Here is a 14737-nt window from a genome sequence, read left to right on the forward strand (position 1 = left end):
CACCTTGTTCTGTGTGTATGTGTGATTCTCACAGTATATTAACACCTGTTTTCTACCTGTAGGAAATCTGTCCAGTCTAAGTCGTCTTGGCCTGAGGTACAATAGGCTGTCAGCAATTCCCAAGTCTTTAGCAAAATGCAGTGAACTTGATGAGCTGAACTTGGAGAACAACAACATTTCTACTTTACCAGAGGTGAGGAGTAGAGGGAGTGGACTGGGGAGGGAATGCTGCTGGAGGACATCGATGTTTTGTAAAGGAAGTGCAACACGAGAAATGTTTTCATCTTCCATCTTAACTCTGAGGAATAACCTTTATTTTAACCTAAATGTAATGTGAATTATGTCGATTGTGTAAATATTAGGCATATTTAATCAGTGTTGAAGGACTAAATATCATACAACTTGAGTCAAAACTGGGAGCAATACATGTGGTTGTATATGCTGTCCTGTATCTTTAGAAAACCTAAAATAAGGAGTCCAGATTCCCACCCTTCAAGCTAGATAAGTGTTTCTCAATGTTTCTGCTTCATGAAACATTAGTGCCTGGAAATAATTGCTGAGATGTCAGAAAAAAAATCTGATGTGATTGTTTCTTATTTTGGATATTTATTCCATTTCTTTAGAATGTTTTAAGGTGAAGACTTCATGACGCAACATAAATTTTATAGCCTCTTCTGTTTTAATGATGCTCAAACTGCTTTCCTAAGCTGTCATCCCCATGACCCCAAGTTGTCTAAATTACTAGTGTAAAACGAGTTAAAAGGTTATCTAAAGATGTATATTGCAAACTATAAATAGAGGGGGAAAAAATGCACTTGGAATTCAGCAAAGTATTTACAGTAACAAAGGGCAGTAAGTAACTAATTTTCTTCAGATAAATTTCTGAACTCAGCAGTGATAGACTGAAACAGAGAATTTAATAAATGTTTGGGTAAGACTATAATTTAAGAAAATGCTACTGAGTGAAAGCCACCAGGCTGCTTTTAGGATGAGAGCTAAGCTAGCCCACCTCACCCAGACGTGTTACAAAAGCAACTATGGTGTAATTGCAAAAAGCTAATGTGAGGGGTGATTAGTTGCTTTAAAAGATGTTCACCGTAATACAAACTTCTTTGTGACTGTGCTGCCTTCTTCAGGTGTATTTGCCAACAATATGTTAACATTCAAGCTTGCAGAAATGTATAGTTTATACTGTAATCTGTTTAAAATAAAGCATGCTGTGCTATAAGACAAAGAACTGTATTTGTAGAAGAAATTTCAGAATTTCAAAACATAGCTGAAGCTGCTGACACAATGCCTAATAAATATTTTATCTTAAAAGGATGGGCTGGAAGAAGGCAGTACTGCCACAGCTCTCACAGATGTAAGAGCATTGTTCTCTTTGTACTGCCAAAGCTCTCTTTCTTCCCTTCAAATGCATTTAATTACTCCAGGCTATTAGAGTGAATTACCTAACATATTTTAGATATTTTTTTGGTATACAAGCAGACTTCAAAACCAGCTTTTTGAAATGCCAAGATCCATCTGAAGCAATAAAGTGTGTTAGAGCTCAGGGACTGCCTAACCCTAGGACTAATATCTGTTAATTAAAGTATAGGTAGAAGCCATATTTCCTAATCAAAGATTATACTAATTAATTATTAGCTTAGATTAATACTGATTTGAAGGTCCATTATTTTATCTGTAGGGGGAAAAACGCTTCACTGATATTTGCTGAGATATGCCCCCAGTGTCTAAAGTTTTAGCCAGGGCATGAAGATAAGTCCTTGTTTGATCCTGTTTTATTTACAATAATGTTAATAAACTATTTATAAAAGTAGCCAAAGCTCTCCTGGTGAAACAGCAAAGCCATATTCTTAGAGCTTTTACAGTGACTGTAGAGCTCAAATCGCAATCCAGAAATACTGACATTAGGAATATGGTTGGAATCATTATGTTGTTATTGCTCATTCCTGATTGCAGATGTTGCATTATTTATGGTATGTAATGCCATGCATAAATCTCCAATTTCTGTAATACTTAAGCAAATAGGGCTGGATTCAGGTTGGTGTAGTAATAAGCAAAGGTGACACTTCAGCAGTAATTTAGATCTCATTATTCATCTCCACACTTCTAGCAGCGTGCTTGGCACGTAACTAACAGATAAACTGAGATATGGGCTGCTGGGATTTCGGAATCTAATTAGATTGTCAAGAGAAATGAAACTCTGGATTCAATGGACAGCAGCTGCTATCCAGTTTAACTACAGGCTTCTTGTTTCATTTCTTAAGGGGAAAAAATATAGAGCAGTAATAACTTAGGAATATTTTAGAAAAAGGAAAAAACAATGGAATTTTCAAACCCTTCCTATTCTTTTTCTCTGTCTGATTATCTGAAACTATTACAGTATAATTACAAGACACTAACAAGAAACTTCTACCAGTTGTGATCACAATATGGATTTTTATGAAGTTACCAAAGATTTGTACGGGAGTTATCAAATGCCTCTTTTGGGAGCCAGTGTGTGGGGTTGATATTTCACTGGGCCCCATTTGGATGTGGGTGAGATGCTGGAGCCAAAACAGCTACTGGGGATGGACACGCTGCCCCTGCGCTCCTGGAGCAACGTGTCATTAGAAAAATTACTTTCAGAGGAGAAAAGAGTTACCAAACCTCCCAAACCTGTGCTTTTAAATGTGGCATGTTTGCTTTTTTTTTCTCTGTCAGCATGCAGGGAGGAAGGGGGAAATAAGGTAGTGGCTGATGACTGTGAGCAGAGGTTGTTGCTGGTGGAAGTTTTATCAAATATAACACTGGTTTGTGTGTTGCAACACTTCCTCAGGGGATGGACTTGAGGGGGGAAAAACATTTCTAATTAGACCCATAAGGGAAAAGAGATGCATTGAAATAAATCTGTCCTAAGTTCTTGTGTGGTTTTCTTCTTTCTAACAGGGTCTTTTATCCAGCCTTGTCAAACTGACTAGTTTAACATTGGCCAGGAACTGCTTCCAGTCCTATCCTGTGGGTGGCCCGTCCCAATTCTCCACAATCTACTCTCTCAATATGGAGCACAACCGCATCAATAAAATCCCCTTTGGAATTTTCTCTAGGGCGAAAGTATTAAGTAAGCTGAACATGAAGGTGAGGCACAGAAACATGCTACTGTGTAAAATCAATGAGGAGCACTGTTTGCTGCTCCATGAATTCTGGCAGACTTAATAATGTAAGGAATGAATTTATCACGCTGAAGTGGATGCTGCTGCTGTCATATATATAAACAATCCTGTATTAGTCTAAAATTGTGCTATCAAGATGTTACTAATTTATCAAGACGTTACTAGTTAAGGTTTTGTCACATTTGCTTGAGTTTGAACAATGAAAACAAGAAAGCTGCCTGCAAAGTTCTTGAATATTCACATGGGACACAAGCATGTAGATTAGCTTATTTCTCCCTCAGACACTGTTACAGTTTACATTATAAACAAAGTTATGTAACATAATTTTTTTTAATATAGTCTTTCAAAACCTAAGTCTGGAGACTTTTGGCAATAGTTGAAGAGCGCAGCAAAAGAACTTTTTAGTGTGCTAAGGTGGTTTAAGAGAAGTAGGGAAAAGAGATGATATTTTTCTATTAATAGATCTATTTCAAGAAATGCTTGAGGAGTAGCTAAGCTCAGCTACTGTTCTAGAATAGTTTGACACAAATGAATCCTCAATTTACATTAAGTCCGGTTTTTATCACGTACCATTTGTAGCTTTGCTTGTTTACCTGAACTTTGTATGACCATTTTTTAAAAGATTTTGAAGTGTCTGGTATAGATCAAATATTTTAGAAACATTTTGAGCAGTAGCATGTTCAGAGTAATTTCAGATGCTTTTACTCTGAGCCATTAAAGCTTATGTGGGTTTTTTGGTTCTTTTTTTCTTTTTGGTTGTGGGTTTGTTGGTTTTTTTTTTTTTTCCTTAGGGGGTTTGGTGTGTGGGTTCTGGTGGGTTTTTTAGCAGTGGTGTTTATTCTCTTGATTGGTTTGTTTGGACTTTTTTTTTAACTCCATATATTTTTAGGATTCCAATGTTTGTTGATAGCACCTTTGTAAGTTATGGTGAACTTTCTGTTCTTTTTTTTTAACCCACCATCCACTGTATTCAGCAAAAATAGGACAAAAAGTGTTTTAACCACTGTGAGATCTTGAGAATTATGGACTTCTAATTTTTCCATGTCAGTTTGTATTAGTAACAGAGAGTCAATTCTGTAACTCTAGGTTGGTACCAGTAATGTTTGGTGGAATTTGAAAAAAATTGGCCAACATTTTATTCTTCTGATTTCACTGTCGACTATGTTATTATGAAGTTTTTCTGTTAGTTTGTTTAATATGACAGATGCCTTGCCAACTTCTTGCCAGGGCAGACCCTAAATGTTCAATATGTTAAATCATAGGACAATCAGCTGACGTCTCTCCCCTTGGACTTTGGGACTTGGACAAGTATGGTAGAACTGAACTTAGCGACTAACCAGCTAACCAAAATCCCTGAGGATGTATCTGGGCTTGTTTCTCTTGAGGTGAGAAGAGTATAAATTAACAGCTAAGTGAATGCCTGCAACACAGGCATTCTCTACTTCAGGTTTAATATTGCTTTCGGGTCAAATAAAGCTAAATAAGTACGTGTATCTTTGCTGTTTAATGTGATGTTGCATCTGTTTGTGGTTGTTGTCAACAGCTTTTGAATGTTGTTCTTTAGGCCCTTGATGAGTGTGCACAAATGTCTATGTACAGATTAGTGGTGTAGAAAGAAGATTTTTCTCAACAGAGAATTAGTGTTGTAAATGCAATGTTGCTGAACTTGGTTCAATCCTGGAGACCAGCATGGAAGCAGCAGGGATCAGAAAAACATAATGAAACATTCTACAGCCAGGGGTGGCTTGAGTGTAGCTCTGTGAATCTTGTAGGGAGCCAGGTGCGAATTCTGAGCCTTTGAGGGGGAAGAGCTTGTAGGTTAAAAGCACGAACTAAACCTGCTCTGTCCCCTCATCCTGTTTCTCAGAGTACCATCAGCAGAAACAAATTAATGCCTTGGAGGGACAGAAGGATAGAGGTACTTGTTTGGGCAGTTGAGGGAACTTTGTAGGCTCTGTGAGCTGCTGGGAAAAATCTGCTAAAGAAGTGTAACAAAGGGTGTATTTGAAATTGCAAATTTCTAATGTGACTTCTGTGAATATTTAATTATTCCTGCAGTGTGGGCCAAAAATTGTATGACAGAGTAATAGCTATTTAATAGCCCAGTTCCCTTTTAAGTTAAGGCTGTGGTTGATGTGATTGGGAAATTAGTAACCTCTAACAACTGGGTTTGCTGGTGGTCTGTCGGCTGCTGAAGCTCGAGAGCTGCTTGGTCTGCAGACCTGTTACCACTGCGTTTCTCTGTAATTAAAAAATCAAATACAAAGGGCTGTTGGGGCGATGTTTACACAAAAGTGAAGGTTCCCACATCAGTGCTAAGTCAGCTGCATTGCATGTAGGTAATATTGTCTGTTCCTGCCTTTGTTTCTTGATATGTGATTAAAACATTACTGTTCTCACTGCTCTGTGCATGTCGTAGTGCATAAAGGAAGGTCACTGAAATGCTGCTTGTGCTAATCCTCAGGCTTTGGCTTTTTTTTCACTTCAATTTTCACTTTGATTCTCACCATATTTTTATTTTGTTCCTGCCTGGGGTGTTTTCACATTACGTGAAGCCAGTGAGAGCTGGGATTATTGGTAGAAGACAGGCACTTGCAGCCTTGGCTGGTTGTGTGTGGCTGGCACGAGGGTCCACACTGGCTGCTCTTTCACATCCTCATGTTTCAATGTGCCTTCTTAAATAACTAGATCATAGCATTGTTTAATCAGTAATTCTTTACCTTACTACTCACAATGCTGTTATGAGGCTTGGTTACTTCCAAGAACTGCAGGGCTTCTCTGGAGGAAAAATGGTGTATTAGTGTAACCCCTGTTAACTTGCCTGTGGAATAATGAGTAACTCTGTTAACTGACCCTGCAAATAAGGATAGACTTCTTGAACCTGGGGTATTTATAATTCAACTCAGAAAGGAGGAGAAAAACAAGAGGACAGCACTGTAGTAGGCATGGGTGTGCGTGATGGCAGCCCATTTTGGAAAACCAATGTTCTGCTTAGGTGCTCCCATCTGTGTGTTTGTTTGCTCCTAACCAAAGGGACATAGGGAGAAGAGGAAGTACTAAGCTTTTTAAGGAGAACTTGGCAAGCACAGCAAATAATGTAAAACATGATTATGAGATGGCTATAAGGAAGCATAACAAAATGATAGGCAAATTCAGGAAGAAATTGTTTTTCTTTGGTCATTTGAAGAAAGAAGGTTTCTATTGTTTTTGCTTTGCCTTTATTACTACATATAATAATATTTGAAAGAAGTATATCCTAAATGTATATATTTATATCATTAAAGACTTGAAACAAATTATGTTAAATCACTCACTTTTTAAAAAAATTTCCAATTACTTCCTTAATGTAAATGTAGGCTAATACTGGACTTCATTACTTGAAAATATATAAAAAAATTGTATCTTAATCTGTTATTTACTTATTATGTTGCTGAAATTCTGTGTTTGGTTGTTATTTCTTTTTTGAGGTTCTTATCTTGTCAAACAATCTCCTAAAGAAACTTCCCCATGGAATTGGAAATCTACGGAAACTCCGAGAGTTAGATCTAGAGGAAAACAAACTGGAATCCTTGCCAAATGAAATAGCTTACCTCAAGGATCTGCAGGTGAAACAATAATTGGTCGAGATAAACATCTTTACGTCTTTTATTTACACCACGCTGATTTAATTGCAGCTTGTTGGATGAGTGGAAACTATTTGAGCATGGACACAGAGCCAAAAATTCAGAATCTTGTGCCACTTCACCCATAATTAGTCCCCACTAGTTGTTCCCCAGCTTTATTATTCAATACTGAACAAACAAAATTTTGAAGTTTGAATAACTGTTGTACCATGAGTGCAATACCACCCCAGGAATTATTTCAGTCGTGCTCATTCAATCTTCTGTGTTTAGGCTTGTGTTTTATTATGCACTTTTTTATTTTCACATTTAGTGATGCTTAGTAGAGGTTTGAAATGTTGAATCGTTGAAATTTTTCTTGTTCAAATTCAGGAGAGTAGAACCCCTCCATTTGTCAGCTACATATCTTGTTACTTGCTGTCATTCCAAGCAAAAATCATTAAGTTAATTTTTAAAAATGTGTTTTTCCCTTAGAAATTGGTTCTGACTAACAATCAGCTGACCACCCTTCCCAGAGGAATCGGTCACCTTACCAATCTGACGCACCTTGGGCTCGGAGAGAACCTTCTCACACACCTTCCTGAGGAAATTGGTAAGATCCCGTTGTCTGGTTTGATGCAGTGTGGCTGGGCAAAGCACATATCATAGGCATCTATTCTGCTCATCAGTAAAAGCCACAAAATTCATTTGAAACTTCTAAATACGTACAGCCTGATGTGAAGCATGTGCCACAGGAACAGTGCTAGAGTGTACGATCTTTATCTTACTGGAAAGGATGCACTATCTTCTTTCAGTTCTGCTGCAGAAAGCTGCTGAACAGACACCACCTTGTAATGGTGACATTCCTTCTTTCCAGATTGTCCCACAATTTTTGTGTTATCCATGACTCAACTTTATAAATCTGTTCTTGGAGAGAGAAAGGAAGTGCACTGATCCTACTCTAATGCCATGGTGTAGACAAAACCCTTGTGTAAGGTGTAGGCTGCTGAAGCAAATGTTTCTCCTGGTAGTCCTTCTACAGTTTTGTCTATAGGCCCCCATATTGTTTTTCACCTTGATGAGGTTAGAATAGGAAGTGGAAGAGATTTACAGAAAGAAGGAATAGGATTTTTTTTTTTTTTGTCTACCTGAGATGTTCAGACTAGGTGGGTTTCAGAGCATCTGGAACTGAGACCCAATGTTTCTTTTGTAATTGGTCTCCATTATATTAGTCCAGTGCATGATTCTGACCGCTTAAGTTAAAATCTTATAGTTTGAGCTTATTATGGAGGAAAAAATGATGGGACAAGCTACACCAAGCAAAATGTGGTCAGAAACAGTGATGTGCAGTTGAGGAAGATGTGGTCTGTCTCTCGCAGCATCTTTGGTGAGGAGCCATTACAGCTGCTCATCTTGTATGTGCCTCAATCTGAGAAAAGCCTAAAATAATCTAAACCTGGAGTTTTTAAATTTAGTTCATAAGCTAGTGAAGAGTGTTTGGATGCTGTGGAAACAAACTCTGGAATTAAAATCAGTAATAAAATTTAAAATATTATTGTAGGAGTACAGTTTGGTTATTAAAGCTGGTTGTCTTCACAGATGAGAGAATAGTGAATTATGGTCCGTTGTGACTGTTTCATGTATCATGGTATCAACTGTTTCTCATTATTTCTTCTATAGTTTCTTCTTTTGATTGGTTTTCCATGCCATGAGTCCTGCCTACTGCTGTCTCTTGTGAAAGAGTAAATAGTCTCTTAGGTTATAGATGTTTATGGTATAGAAGACTGGAAAATGGGGAATATTTTGGGGAGGACTTCCATGTTTTTGAAAAGAGGAATGGAAGTCTTAAGAAGAATTTACTCTGTTTTCTATCTTCTGGTTAAACCTGTATTGCAGTATCTGTAGGAGAGGAAGTTGTAAAATTTGAATTCAGGAAAAAATTTTCACACTGGTTAGTTCCATTTAATAAATTCATTGCTGTGCAGAGAAGCCACACTCTTCTGCTTTTTTCCTGTGACACATGACAGTTACAGCTTCAGGTGTTTAATGTATGGATTCTAATTACATTAAAGGTATAATATAGATATTTTTAAAGAGATAATAGATGCTCTGTGGTATAAGTATTTTCTAGGTCCTTTTGACTAGATAGCTGTTCAATGTTGCCTGCACTTGCATAGCTCCTGAATGGCTACCGTGAAATCCCTCTCAGTTCTCTTATTCTCTTTATTTGCTGTTCATTTATTACCTAAAGGAGATGTAGTAATGGATGTTTTTAAAACTAAAGAAAATTCGTTCTTTCTTCGGTACTGGTGAACAGAACTTGGCTGTTCTTGGAAATAGGAGTCTGGTCACTGACTCAAGGTTCTGTATAGGAAAGAATCTTCAAGTGGACTCAGAGCCTTTGTCTAAAAGTTATAAACTGCATGAATCAAAAAGATACTACTACTACTTATTATTTTATTTTTACCAGGTACACTGGAGAATCTGGAAGAACTGTATTTGAATGACAACCCCAATCTGCACAGCCTTCCCTTTGAGCTGGCTCTTTGCAGCAAACTGTCAATAATGAGTATTGAGAACTGCCCACTCAGCCACCTTCCACCTCAGATTGTTGCAGGAGGACCCTCCTTCATCATTCAGTTCCTAAAAATGCAGGGACCATATCGTGCCATGGTCTGATGCTCATTGAATTGTCCAATACACTGTACAAAATACAAACTGCATTAATGTTGTAATTGTCTGTATATGTATATATAATATAATATATGTGGTTTATATTATATTATATATATATATAAATATATAAATAATATAAAAAGGCAAATTTAAGACTGCATTATGTGTTTCTGCTAATAGAGGAATCATAGCCATTTAGATTTTTTTTTATTCTGTAAAAATGCTTGTCTGAGTTTTCTTTGCTGAACTTGATGGAAGTTGTCTGAATAATCTGAAAATGCCAGTTCATTTAAAGCAATTGCCAATGAACTCAAAGTTTAAATTTAAGGGACAAAACCAGTTTTGTTTAGATTTACTTTCAGTTAAGAGAAATGTATAACCTTTATATAATGAACTTTTCTGTTTTCCTCCCCCCTCCCTTTTTTTTTTTTTTTTGTGTCAAAACCTGAAAGGGTCTATGTGCCCTGAGGTTGGGATTTTCTTTTAACTTATTTTGAGATTTGAAGCAAATGGTGTTTTTATATTGTTTACAGTCAGAGTAAATCACTGGATTTTGTTTTATTCTGATTTGCTCTGTTTTAATCAATCATATCTATAGTTTATATGCCTCTGCTGATGAATTTTTATCCACCGGTTTGTATACTAAAAACATACTCATCAGAACAACTGGCAGGTGAAAAGGATGCAGTCGAAACAAAAAGAAAAGAAAAAAAAAGCTTGAATTCCTTTAAGTATTGCTTCCCTGAGTTACCAGTTGCAGGCATAACATATCTGAACTGAGCCTTTTGCGGTTGGTCTTTTCTAGCACAAGTAAACCTTTTCAGATTGGTCAAAATGTGGAGTATCCTCAGTGAAGAGCGGTTTTCGTTGTGTGAAGTAACAAGTCCATGAGGTCTAACAGTACAGTTAAGTGACAAGGAAATAATATATATGTACATTTTTATTACGATGTTGAGTCATAAACTACAACAGGCAATTTTAAGGATTCCTTATAGACCTTGTACAATAAATGAATGTGTCTTACTTTTAAACACTGCAATATATGTAAGTTTTAAGGTTGGTTAACAATGTACTATGGTTTTATATCTTGACTTGCCTTGTACCTCCTTCCATTACGGAACTTCTGTGTCCAAGCACAATATCTTCACACTGTGCTGTTTTGCTGCTGAACTAAATGCACTTTTCCCCCACAGCTGGGGCACTTGCTTCAAAATATTCAGTTCAGTATCTTGATTATTCTTTTTTAATTTCATCCTATCTGTTTCAGTATTAAACCGATCTATTAAAAAAGAGGCACCTTTTTCATTTGTGCAGAGATGCTGGTAGCTCAAGAGAAACACTGTAGGTAGTGGACATCAGTTTTATCATGAATTTCTTGGCTGTTTCAAAGGCAGAAGATGCTTCAGGGAGATTTACACTATTGATGCACTTGCAGGGCCAGTTGTCTTTTTTCAGGAGGGTGAGAACTTGAGGCAGTCACATTCCATGGTTACCCAAAAACTGTTCAGTTTATACTCATTGGAATTGCTGCTGGGGTAGCGTGACTTAGAGGACTGTACCTTTTGCACAAAATCAAATCAGTGGATGCCATGGGAAATCTGTTTCACAGGCAGAAGTTTGGGAATATTATTTCTGGCTTTCAGGCATGCTTATTTAGATGTATTTCCTTGGTCTATTTGCATTTTGTTTTGTTGTATGTCTTTTCGTTAACAAGGAGTAAGTTTTAAATGGAAGGCAGGTGGAGATATAAAACCTTAGAGGGCTTAAACATGCTGTAAAACTATTGTAGATGTCACTGGATTTTACTAAGTAATGTTCTATTCTTTCTCACACACTCTCTCTGTCGTTCCTTCCCCTTCCCCCTTTTTTTTTTTACATCTACTGTAGCTTTTCAGTTTAGACTTTAGTTTATAAAAGGCTAGTTCCTTACAGTTCTGCCTGAGTTAATCTTTCTCAGCACTAAGGTGTTAAAATATGAAGATGCTGAAATGCTTATTATCAAGACTGTAATCTAAGTTCTGAATATACTGCAGAGTCCGTGTTTGTGCCCTCAGGTCACTAGGGGGGAAACTGGTTTGATTAATATGGTTCCTTAAAGCAAAAGTGGCGACCCCTTGTGTTTCCAAAAGTCTTGGTCTCATTCCCTGTCTGCTCCTCAATCCCATTTTTATAAGAGTTCAAGGGATTGAATTTGTTTAGTTTGTAAATATGTTGATTATTCACCTTGTTAAGGTACATGGTTAATGACTGTATGATTGGAGCTGAGCCTCTCTCACATAAATTCCTGTGGAGAAGTTGGCTACCAAAATAGTGCTCGTTACACTCACTTAAAAACAAGCTATTCTTTTCAGTACACTTATAGGAATAAATAAAGCTATGTTTTAATTCATTACTATACTAAAACAGGATATTTTTTTCAAACTATCTTTGTACTAGTATGGTTGTTGCAATGTCAGATAATCCTGAGCCCTGTTTTAGGAGTTTAATTTTATACACTTTGAGGTGAATGCTTATTTTTTCTGTGTCTCAAGGGAGATTTGAATAAGAGCAGTGGGAGAGAGGTTTTGGTACAGGAGAAATCCAGTCAGAAGAATTTGAAAAGTTCTCTAAAATGGTCTGAAAGTTTAAGTATTAAATATCTGGCACAGATTGGGAATACATGCATATAAATCCATCTAAGTACATACATGGATTTATATCCAGATCTATACATAGGTCATATAAATCCAGCCATTTTGATCATTCAAAACAGTCTTACCTCCTGAAATAACAGACTTTTGCATTTCCCAGGACGTTGGATTGTTAACTGGTGTAGTTTCTAAATCGTGTTATTGCCTGGTGACATTCAGTTGAACACACATACTGGCTTACACATGTGTAAGAATTTTATTTGCCCTAATCAGTTAAAGTATGAATGGAAAGAACTTTATTTTGACAACTGTATGTATACATAAATACAAAAAAGGTATTTGTGTATCTATACATGTATGAAAGCATAGACAAGGTGGAGAAATTAATTATTTACAGCATTTTTGAAAATAAGATGGAGAAACAAGTGATTGCCAAATACTTGTATTAAATACTTAGCCTCCTTGCTATACTGAGGAAAATAATTTAGAATGATTATTGAAAAATGTGACAGTCTTTACTTTGGGTGAAAATTATGACCTTGATTGCTTGTCCATAGCCAAAATACCAGTTTTGCATGTGTCTGTGCCTATGTACATACATAGTCATGCCCCATAAAGACACTGTCCTGAATCATGCCTTGATTTAACAAGCTAAATTACTATAGACAATGTAGTATTATGGAAGTCTGGTAAGGTATAAAGCAGTTCAGAGATTTGCTGAACAACAAAAAGAAGGAGCAGTTGCTGTTGTGACTCATGTTGGTCACATATTGCATTTTAATTTACTACATAGGAAGTTGTTGGATAATTCTTTGCAAAAATTCTTTAGCATAAACCCATTAAAGCTGTGTCTCTTGCTGTCCCATATTTGTCACCCAAAATTGCCTGCTATAAATGCAGTGGAAATGCTGCTTGTAAAGTTGGGTCACACAGCTGTATAATTGAGACTTTTTCAGTTTGGCAGATGCCAGTGGAAATGTTGACCTTCCTGCACCCCTTCTAGAAGGAGATTTGGATTGTAGAATATTTGCTTCAGTGCCTCTCTTTGATTTAGTATTTCTAGGAGCGTGCATGTTTAGACTTCTTGAAGGTCGTGATTGCTCATGTACATGATTTAGACAATTAGTACTTAGATTGTCTCTCTGGTTAGTGCTTAAACTTATTGTGTCACCTGGAATTCAAGTGTCATCTGCAATCCTCAGAGTCTGAGAAATATCTTTTATTTAACTATTAGAAAACTTTGAGAGGTTATTTTTATCTCTTTTTTTTTTTTTTTTTTTACCCCAAAATAAATTAAACTTCTGAATCAGCACAAATCCATATCAGGAGACTTTTCATATCTGGATGCAACTAAGAATTTTCCTGTCAGTGTCCCACCTCAGTTGTATCAGGTAGACATGCCAGAGTAGCTTCTAGTTAGAAATGTGCAGTTGGCAGTAATTTGCGCAACACAAACTTCAAGGCACAGTAAGGACAATTGCAAACAAATGATAGGATCTATGAATGGGTTTTGTTTTCACATCAGCAAATATAAAAGAAATATTTTTATTATTATTCTGATTTAGATCTTAACCAGGACTGCACAGGACCTTTGCTGTGGAAAAATATCAGACCACACTAATTTTGTGGTTAAAAGCTAAGTGAGAGTGTAAACAGTCTACAAAAATGTACTTTTAATCTGAATTATTGTAATGTTGATTGTTATGTCTATATAAAAGATTGCCTTGCTTTTTTATAAGAGTCATTCTGTATCAATGCATTCATTATAAATAGTATGTTTGTAAATAAGCTGCCACCGAGTCTTTTGAAAGTTTTCTAGTATTTCTAGTCTGACATTAACCTGGATATAAGTCTACTTTTGCAGGACCTCAAATCAATAAGAACTGCTTTCTCATTATATACTTACCACTCTTCAAAAGATCTCAAAATATAGATTTTCATGTAGAGCAATTACAAGAAACTTCAAAAGTTGGATGAAAGTAACTGCTTTACTCAGAGTCATGTAGACTGGAGACCTTCTATAAAGCAAATGTTGGTAAAAATGTTTATTTTGTTATGGTTTAGTAGGGCATGTAGTAAAAAAATCCCACAGCTTTCTCTCTGATGGGGAAAAGAAATCTTGGATTTTAGTGCAAATTGCATTTCAGCAGCAACAAAATTAAAGTAGGTATAGAATTGTGATGTCTAAAAGACAGACACCAGCATTTAATCTTCAGGTTCAATAAAAGACAGTATTGCCAAGCTGCCGTGGCACTGATTAAACTGATGTCTCAGCTCTGTGAAGCTCATTGCACAGACTGCTTCAAGAAAGTCATGCTTACATCATGCCCTACAAACAAACAAACAAAAAGCCAATATCCTTGGGAAGTCAGAACAGAAAGACCTCAGGAATTTGGACATGAGGAAGAGGAGCGTAGCTGGTCGCTTTAAAAAGCTGGAACTGGCTCTTATAGTGTTGCAGCAGTCACTTGTGCAATAAATGAGTGCTTCTGTCATTTCATCGGATCTCTGCTGATTAAAATCATTTGAGGCCCTGATCAAAATACCTAAATCTCCATCTTTGAGTTGAGTCCGTCCCTGTAACCATATGTGATCCGACAATCTGAAAACAAGCCAGTCTCCTCACAAGCGTGGCTGTCCCGTGCTGTGATGTTGGACCACCTGCTATCCACCCCTG

General features: G+C 36.7%; 1 protein-coding gene across 4 annotated transcripts in view; it reads left to right on the plus strand.

Annotated features, from left to right (window-relative positions):
• Positions 1-13848, plus strand: part of SHOC2 (SHOC2 leucine rich repeat scaffold protein) — a 65712-nt gene extending 51864 nt beyond the window's left edge. For all 4 annotated transcript variants that reach the window (XM_069020011.1, XM_069020010.1, XM_069020013.1 and 1 more), the window contains 6 exons: positions 63-193; positions 2932-3120; positions 4418-4540; positions 6623-6760; positions 7250-7367; positions 9225-13848. In XM_069020011.1, the coding sequence (XP_068876112.1) occupies positions 63-193; positions 2932-3120; positions 4418-4540; positions 6623-6760; positions 7250-7367; positions 9225-9433 (908 nt within the window). In that variant the 3' untranslated portion in view covers positions 9434-13848. The remainder of the gene's footprint in view (positions 1-62; positions 194-2931; positions 3121-4417; positions 4541-6622; positions 6761-7249; positions 7368-9224) is intronic.
• The last annotated feature ends 889 nt before the right edge of the window (positions 13849-14737 follow it).

The sequence above is a fragment of the Aphelocoma coerulescens genome, chromosome 6, assembly GCF_041296385.1.
Source record: "Aphelocoma coerulescens isolate FSJ_1873_10779 chromosome 6, UR_Acoe_1.0, whole genome shotgun sequence".
Taxonomy (NCBI): Eukaryota; Metazoa; Chordata; class Aves; order Passeriformes; family Corvidae; genus Aphelocoma; species Aphelocoma coerulescens.